Source organism: Mesitornis unicolor, unplaced genomic scaffold, assembly GCF_000695765.1.
Source record: "Mesitornis unicolor isolate BGI_N332 unplaced genomic scaffold, ASM69576v1 scaffold44417, whole genome shotgun sequence".
Taxonomy (NCBI): domain Eukaryota; kingdom Metazoa; phylum Chordata; class Aves; order Mesitornithiformes; family Mesitornithidae; genus Mesitornis; species Mesitornis unicolor.
The window spans coordinates 14,610-24,026 of NW_010199510.1; the positions used below are offsets into that span (position 1 = coordinate 14,610).

A 9,417-nucleotide genomic window follows, 5' to 3' on the forward strand; every position below is an offset into this window, starting at 1 on the left:
GTTTCCAGGAAAGTGAAGGTTCAAAGAAAATAACTGTTTGGTAGGTATCAGTAGCTTTTTTTAGTAACCTCTTTAAAAAAGGTTGTTATCCTTAACTTTTAATGTCTTTCCCTTGTTTTTCCTGCTAAGGTCCCTTTGGTGGGCTTAGAACTGAAGTTCCTTGCAGTTTTTGGCATACTGTGTGGAACAGCACTTTCTTTTTGCAATTACTTCCGTGTCATCTTTGGGGGAGGCGTTGGAAAGAACGGATCTACAATAGCAGTAAGTTGCTTTAAAAATCTGACCGAGGTTTGAATAATTTATACCCATAACTTATTGCATTTTAGATTATCATAAGGGTTTTATCTGTTTAAGCATTTAAGCAGACAAGCATATGAGTGCTGGATGGCTAAAGCAAAGATTTCATTACCTACTTTCTCTCTACCTGCTACTGGATTTCTTGTGTTGCAGGAACTAGCAGTGAATTTTCTTAACAAATTGATTGTGGTCACTGCAAAGCATTGGCATAAAACTAATGGACTTTCCTTGAGTTTTGATACCTCTGGTTTTGTTTACTGGGATTGCAAAATGTATAAAATCTGGACGTTACTGCTTGACTGAAGCCTTAGACAACTTTTCTGTCCATCTGTATTTCAGGGAACAAGTGTTCTTTCACCAGGCTTGCACATTGGACTACTTATCACACTGGCCGTTATGATCTACAAAAAGTCTACAACTCAGCTGTTTGAAAGACATTCTTGCCTGTATGTCTTGACATTTGGATTTGTGAATGCTAAAATCTCACAGAAGTTGGTGGTAAGGAATCTTGTTTCAGTCCTAAACCTTCTAAAACTAAATTTTAAGAGAATAGTATTAATTTCCAGTAATACACTTGCATAGTCATACCCTTCAAATACAGCACTGAAAAAACAGAGTGAGAAACCCCTACAAATAGCTAAAACACACTGGTATAGACGGAAAATATTACAAAAGGACATGTACACATTTCTTATATAATAAAGTAAAAAAAAAAAAAACCCAACTGACGACTCAGATAGCTGTTATCACCAATTAAAGTGCTATATATTGATTGAATAACCTGGAAAGAGGTTACTTGGTCCTGGGAAAGAATCTGTGAGGGAGGAGCAAGCTCTGAAGCATTTACGAAGCCCTTGGTCTGCCTGCTGGGTGTTTCCTAAGAGCCAGGGACAGGAGGCTGGTGCTGGGTGCAGATGATGTGCCTGTTCAGCGCTGAGGCAGAGCTTTTCTGGTAGTTACACTCATCCCACAGTGGTGCATTTTTGTCTCTCTTTTTTTTTTTTTTTTTTTTTTTAAAACATAGGTGGCTCACATGACAAAAAGTGAAATCTGCCTTCAGGACACGGCATTTATCGGGCCAGGACTTCTGTTTTTGGACCAGTACTTCAACAGTTTCATTGATGAATATATTGTTCTGTGGATAGCATTGGTAAGCATTTCGTTTATTATACTTCACATTCAGAGCATAGTTAAAGAGAACTGTCCCAGTTGTTGTGCTCTGGCATTTCTGACTTGCTCAGATTTCAGCTGTCACTGTAGAGGGAGTGGCAGGATATCTCATGTAAACGTGTTTTGGGAGCTGACTGGCTTTCCTTCCTTGGAACAGACATAGACATGTGAAAGCAAATGTACAGCTCTCTCTTGTAATAATGTTTTAGTTCAGGTAACTTGTTTAAAGTGGTTCTGGTAACTGCAGACTAACAACCTTTGTTTATCAGTCTCTGCAAACAGTTAATGCTGTTTGGTTGGTTGGGTTGGGTTTTTTGTCCTTCTAAAATAGACCACTCTAAAATAGACCACTCTGTATGTTAAAATGCTTGTTGAACTTGTCACTTGGATAGATTGATTCAAGTATAGCTGAATTTATAGTAGGGACATTTTTTTTTTTAAATTGTGTGGTTTTGTTTGGTTTTTTAACCTATTCTGTTTTGTTCTTTTGAAGTTCATATCCTTGTTTGATATGGTGAGATATGCCACTGGTGTATGCCTACAGATTGCTGCTCATCTTCATATACATGTCTTCAGAATTTCATCTCATCAAGCTCCTGAACAGGTTCAAAACCATAATGACTGATTAAATAGATCAAGGACCCCAGGAGAAGCAGTTAGGAGAATGGTGAATGAAGCAGCCTCTCTTTTTTGGGAGGACAGATTAAGCTTTTCAAGAAAATAGTTTTATGAGAAAGCTCGCTCTATCCCAGATCTTGCCAGATGTTAGAATTACTAAATATAAAGTCCTGCAGATTCTATTGTGATGCATACTTTGGAACCAGGATGTGTTCCCCATGTTCTAGACATTGCTGCTATTTCATATCATGACTACCACAATTGAAACTTTTGCCATTTCCTGTTAGGTAACCTTAATTCTGTACTTCTGGTCTGGTGAATGTAGACTGCAAAACAAGGTGCTACCAACCAGAATGCAAAGATGAATTTCACCTTTCCCTAGACAAGTGACTAATCCTGTAGCGTTAGTTTCTGAAGTCGTCTTGGAGCTGCTGTGAAGTGCTGGTCAGAGGTATCAGTGAATACAGCACTGCATTATTAAGACTGGTAAAATGAGTGAGGTTCAACTACTCAGTCTCTGTTCTGGTATTTCTAAATAACAAGCTACTGGATCAGTAGGCTGAACAAGGTATAGCTCAGGAAAATTTTCTATTTCAAAATACTGTTACGAGTGCCTTTAAGATTCATGCATTCCCTAGTATCTAAATATATAACTTACTGAATGCAATTGTAGCTTGTATTTTCTTTCAAGGCCAGTTTCTGGTTTTTTTGGTCATAGTAAGGTTTGTCTCATTGTACTCCATCATTATCTAGACTACAAGTAGCTGTGCACCTCAAGGACAGTGACTTTACCTATCCTAGCTTGTATCTGTCAAACTGCACAAGCAAATGACAAAGTTCATTGAAAAACTTAAATGACTGTGACTGTTTGACTGTGACAATGCAACCCACCCACATGTAATTCCCTCTGAAATATGTTTGATACTGCTGTGTTCATCTACCTTTTAATCCACCTGTTTCATAACTATCACTGTACTTTATCCAAACGAAACTGCATGGATCTAAACACTAATGTATAGTAAAACTCTTCAAAATAAAAAGTCAGGCCCACTGTCAGCCTTTCCCTTCCTTTAAGAACAGCCCCACTGGCTAACATAGTGGGCCTAGCTGCAGGGCTGCTCTTGTCATTAAAGAAAAGCTGAATAAAAGTAGCTTATTACCTGTATAAGCAAATCATGACTTGTACAGAAACCTTGTAAGCTTAAGTGTGTTTAAAGAGGTATGTTTTAAATACGATTTTTGTAAAAAGCTGGTGAATGTGTCTGTTACCACTTTCAGTTGCTGATATGTAGCTGAGCTGTGAGTTTATAAAAGTTCTTCCTGAACTGTACAATAAAGAATATTACCACTGCAGCTTCCTTGCTGCACATTACTTCAAAAAGACTTCCTGAGGTGTTGAAAGAACTTTACAAATTGTGTAGTCCCTGCTAAATGAGGAGGAGAATAAAATGCCATCTACCCCACTCCTGCCTAAGAAAGATATACTGATACACTTGAGGGATAACTGTAACAGTTACTGCTAAAGGACTGGTACTCTAAGTGACTAATACCAATAATGAAATTAATCCTACTACTCCTGTCTGAGGCTGGGAAAGACACAGCATCTACATGTGAGCTTAGCCTGAACCTAGGCCATGGGCACATAGAAGAGAAAATGGTGAAGACCATTTCAGTTTGTCTGAATACTGGAAACAAATGAACCAGCTGATGTAAAACATAGGCAGCATTTTTGCGGTGAGGAGGTTTGGTTGCCCAGAATGCTCAAAAATGTGTTATGCAGGTACAGTTGTTTTTAAGGATGATTGAGGTATGTGGTTGATATGGAATGAATACAGAAATCTGTCAGAAAACCAGAAGTGTGAGGCAATACTAGCAAATAACCTAGTATTGAAGATAAAAAGCAAAAACTGTTAACTGTATTTCATAGCATCCTTAGAGGGCTGGGACTCAGCAGCACAGTTACAAATTAGCAGAGTTACCTGTTTATGTACCAGAGCCCCATATTGCCTCCTAGGTCATTCTAGCGATGCATTTTCCATATTTTCTTCTTCCCTGGTCCTAGCAGGCCCAGAACAAAAAAAGCTCCATACCGGTTGCTTCATCTACACCAGTTGTAACCTAATCGCTGAAATTTCTGTAAGTTATCCATCACGAATGTGGCTCCTAGAACTGGAGAACCATCATCAAATGACTTGATTCTGAATTAAAAGTGCTAGTAGGCTGAGGAGAAGAATCTGTATGGAGTGGTTTTCAAATTAATTGTTATGAAAAAAAAAATCAAATTTCTGTGTGTGGGAGTGTGGATGGTTTTTGTTTTCTCTACAGTTGTATTAAATTAAGCATTAAAAATATGTTAGGAACTGCCTAATTTGTGAATGTGGATATTCAGGTGTAATGGTTTTCTGTAAAAACAAACTGCATGCAAGCTAAGCCAGCTGTTTAATTTATACTGATTTCCTGTAAAGAGATACATGATAAATGCTTTATCCTTAAAAGTTTGCCCTCCCTGAATTGCTAGTCATTTGGACTTGCAAAAAGTAATATTCCCTCTCAAAGACTTGTAATAACTTGTACTAAATAAATGAGCAGTGGTTCTACAAGCACTTATGCATAATGTTTAATTATGCTTACCTGAGCAGATGTCATACAAAGCTGTGATACTCAGCTCATCATTCATCTAAAGAAACCTGCTTTTTTGACAAATTACAGCAGTTCATGAATCTCTTACTAGTACAAAGATATTACAATGCCTAGCTAACAAGAGGTAACAAAACTTACTTAAATTCACCATAATACACATCATTAAACAATCCTACATGAGCTGTGTCATACTCTGTGAACTTTTACAACTGCAATATGTCAGCAGACTAAATGTTGAAACCAAAAATCTTAAAGTCTGCAGCTTGTGAAAAATGCTTCTATTTGTACAATGTACCTATTTGTATTTATGTAAAAGCTGGGCAAAGCATTTTTCAGTAATTCTGCCCATTGTTACAATTTGACATTATAAAAAGTGAAACAATTCAAGCAGTTCAGTGCTACTGAAAGCGAGTACTGAGTAGTTAAAGATTAAGTCAACAGATGGTAATGGCTTGGGGTCCATACCCCACCCAAAGTAATAAATATACAAATATACATTTTTACAACATTATCAGACACAAAATTAGAACAATCCATGAAAACGTTTAATAGGAACTTTGAAACATTTAAATCTTAACATACTTCTCCATGGCTAATGCCTATACTTGTATCATGTTACTTAGGTACAAGTTGTTTCTCCACTGAGCCATCAGAATAACATGGACTGAAGAGACTTGCGAACAGTTGCCATCTCCTGCTGTTGCTGTTACAAGAGAAGGAGATAATACTGAACAAATGCCATATCAATATGATTCCTTTGAGCCAATTAAATGAATGTCAAATGACTTTTTAATAGAATGTTCTGTTTTTTGCATTTAACTGACTTCTTCATAGCTCTGATACTTACAGTGTCCATCATAATCTTCTTCTGCAACATAGCCATTTCTTTGCGAAGTTCACTTTGTGCACCAGCTAGAAGACTTTCATTGTTCTTCTCCAGCTCTTCTATGCTCTGAAGTTAAAGATAATCTTAATTCAGAACTGTCCAGTGTCAAAAGGTTAATTTAAAGCAAACCAACCATTTTTCACATTACAGTTTAATTTTTACTGCAGCAGTGGTCATTGATAATTGATGAGTTTTGTCATGAACTTGACAGACAAATAATATCAGACTTCATACTCCAGTCTGCATTCCTGTTTAAACAGTATGGACTCTGTGAAGGAAACAGTCCCTTCCACTCAGCATCTGTGAGGTCTCAGCTAATTATCCTGCATTACAGTAAAGATAAGTGCTCTACAAGAAAGGATTAAACAGACATATGACAGAATGATAGGAGTTTAATATCATAACAACCTTGAAAACTTGAAGTAAGGACTGTAAGCTCCATTAAATTTCCTTCTCTTTTCACAGTTCTCCCCAGATAAGCCAAGTAAAGCTCACTGGTTATCTTCCCTGATGTGCATACAATTATGCCTAACTCTACATATGTGCATAGGTGCATTTTCCTTGACTTGTATTTAATTAGGCTTACTTGAAGCTACCTTTTGATCTTCTTTGAGGAGAAAAAAATAATCAAAGCAATACTTGACCTTCTGTTCCGTTTTTCATCCTCAATTAACTTTTTGACATTTTAGAACAGTTGTTTATTAATGCTTCTGTAATATCTTCTGTAAATGTTGGCTATCTTAAACTAAGAGTTGCTGTATTTCAGATTTATATTTTGAAGGTATGAGACTTGTGGAAAAAAATTTAATAACTTAAATTTCAGAAAGGAACAAGTTAGGAAATTACTTGAATAGAAATTAAGGTTTGTCAGAAACTATCAGACTTGAATCTGCCACATGTACCAGTATATACTGGGGACCACACAGCTGGAAAGCAGCTGTGAAGAAAAGTACCTGGGGCTCCTGCTAGGCAGCAAGTTGAACATGAGCCAACAGTGTGCCATGGCAGCAAAGACAGCCAGTGGTGTCCTAGGCGGCACTAGGAGAAGTGTTGCCAGCAGGTTGAGGAAAGTGATCTTTCCACTCGGCACTGGTGACAGGGAATAGTCTTTTTATAATTGAAAGGTCAGGTTTTTGGGTGGTTATACTCATTTTTTGTTTGCTGTCTACTATGTTAGCTACTTGGTTCAAAACAAAACACACCACAGTTGAGCAGCATGAATCATGTGTTTAAAACAATATCTAAGCACTGTCCAGAAAAAAGTTGTTTAAAGGGACTGCCAGCAAATGCATAAATTATCATAAAGTAATAGGAAGGTTAAATGGTACTGACTACATAACCATCCAGCTGGGCCTGTTTTCACCATAAAATCATCATTTCCATCACATTCTTCCTGTTGACATTTTAGTGAATGCTTACCTTGAATACCGGGTTACAGAAAAGAAAACCCTTTCTAATTATTGTTGCTTAGAAAGAGATGAAGGTAGTTCTAACTGGGTAATTTTACAGGAATTACAATCGATTTTCTAGAAGAGTCACTTTCCTTACATGCAGCAGCAATAGCTAGAAAGGTTAATGACAAAAAAAAATTGGTATCTAATTCTCATTATGGGGAATCCACATGCCAGGAGTAATAAAGGAAATAAATTGCAGCCTAAGATCTATTTTTAATAGATTGTCAAGTTTCACTTTTTTAAATACATACTAAAAATCTAGAGGCATAATTAAGACAAAATCCTGTTGATTTAACTAACCTATATAACCTTTAAGCTGGTACAAAACTGTTCTGTTTAGAAAGTATGCTCTGAGGGTTATGATTAAATATCTGAAACAGGTTAGCCAATCAGATCCCTGTGAGAACACATTTAAATAAATTATTTATTAAACAGATGCAATGTGTATGCCATGTTCTTAACAAATAAGGGAAAGATACTAACATGAATATTCCTGCTATTATTTTCCTTAAATTAACCTCAAATCTGTACTTCATAAAGGCTGAATTAATACAGCTTTCTTAAGCAATGTGATAGGGATCAGCTGCCTTCTAAGAGGAACTTTTACTGTACCTTTAAGAATTGCTCATAGAGTTGCTTAATGGTTTTCAGTCTCTGACTTTGAACTATTCTTGCCTGTTGAAAAACTTTCTGTTGCTGACGAAACATATTCTGAAGCAGAAGCAAAAGAAAAAAATGGTTGCATTAGTTAACCAAAAGCGCTTGGACAGCAATGCTTGTCATTAATCAGAATCAGAAATTCTGCCTTCACTGGCAATCTGGGTCATGCAGTGTAGATCTCTGCCTGGAGTTATCCTTGTTCTTACTAATGAAAGAAAGACCGGAGGCTGGATTAAGCCTTGAGTCGTCTCCTGAGGTCCTTTCCAACCTGAATTTTCCCTAGGAGATCCTGTGAGGGTTGCTGTTCAATGCAGTTCTCAAGGGTATCTCAGGGAACTGTCTAGGGAAAAGCAAAATTTGCAGATGTGCTGGGAGTACAGCAACATCATGTGGTTAGATTCCATTGCAGGGGTCCTATCCTCTTTCAGTGATCAAATTTTCATACATTTATTATATACAGGAATACTTTTAAGCAACACATGCTAAAAGACAACTACCTTCCTTTACTCCTTAATTCCCTGAACCCAAAAACTGTGGATGCATAGAAATGGCACACATCTTCCTTCTCCATAATGGTCTTGGCTTTTCTCAAGCCATATGCTGGCCTAGGACATCACTTACTGCCATTTGTAAAGTTGCAATAAAGTTTATAAACGCATCTCTCTTCACTTCAAAACATATCCGAAAACTTAAACATTTACAGTTTGAGAGCCACCAAACTTGAATTAATTTTTTTAATCAAAAGGTGACAAACAATGATAGGACAAGGGGTAACGGACACAAGCTGGAACACAGGAGGTTCCGCTTAAATTTGAGAAGAAACTTCTTCTCAGTGAGGGTAACAGAGCACTGGAACAGGCTGCCCAGAGAGGTTGTGGAGTCTCCTTCTCTGGAGACATTCAAAACCCGCCTGGACGCCTTCCTGTGCAACCTCATCTAGGTGTTCCTGCTCCGGCAGGGGGATTGGACTAGATGATCTTTTGAGGTCCCTTCCAATCCCTAACGTTCTGTGATTCTGTGATAACAATCGTATGTTTGTTTGAACTACATAAAGTGCTTTTACATTTCTTGAGTGTTCAAACAACATTCCTTCCTTGTGAAAACACCCCGAAACTCATGTCACGCTGGAAACCCACCGCTAGTTTTTCTTCCTGCTCCTCTGCTTTCTGCACATCTACATCCCACTGCTGAAACAGAGTCAGGAACTGCTGGGAGAACTCATGATTGAGCTTCTGCCTATAAACAGACACTGGCTGTAAGTATGGCAATTACTGCAAAGAATTACAGGGAAAGCCAAGGTTCAACACACACAGCATAGGACAAGAGGAGCTGGTATAGATAAAGAAACAAACTATCTCGACATCTGGCCCCAACTTAGTATTCTGTGTTTTGAAAAGCTGAACACACATAGATATGCACACTTTCTGAGTGAATGTGGATTATATACATACAAGGAGACAGCACTTGTATGTAAAATTCAGATTAAAAAGAATTACAACATTTCTTCCTATCAGTGTCAAGTTTTCTGAGACTTGCTATGTTTTTCTAACCTACCTGCAGATCTTGGCTTTAACACAAGGGGTTTGTAATGAAAAACTGATTAACTTATTCATTAGTTTATTACACTCTAGTTTCTCTATGTAAACATGAATTTTGTCATTGCAAGTTTGAAATATATATATTAATATATAT

The 9,417-nt window shown here is 37.3% G+C and overlaps 1 protein-coding gene across 1 annotated transcript in view; it reads left to right on the forward strand.

Moving 5' to 3' along the window:
• The window catches only part of CHPT1 (choline phosphotransferase 1), a gene marked incomplete at its 5' end in the record, with an annotated part of 11,387 nt that extends 5,994 nt beyond the window's left edge, over nucleotides 1–5,393 (forward strand). The window contains 5 exons of the mRNA XM_010189454.1: nucleotides 130–261; nucleotides 637–795; nucleotides 1,322–1,447; nucleotides 1,961–2,071; nucleotides 5,349–5,393. Coding sequence (XP_010187756.1) covers nucleotides 130–261; nucleotides 637–795; nucleotides 1,322–1,447; nucleotides 1,961–2,071; nucleotides 5,349–5,393 — 573 coding nt within the window. The remainder of the gene's footprint in view (nucleotides 1–129; nucleotides 262–636; nucleotides 796–1,321; nucleotides 1,448–1,960; nucleotides 2,072–5,348) is intronic.
• Between the last annotated feature and the right edge of the window lie 4,024 nt (nucleotides 5,394–9,417).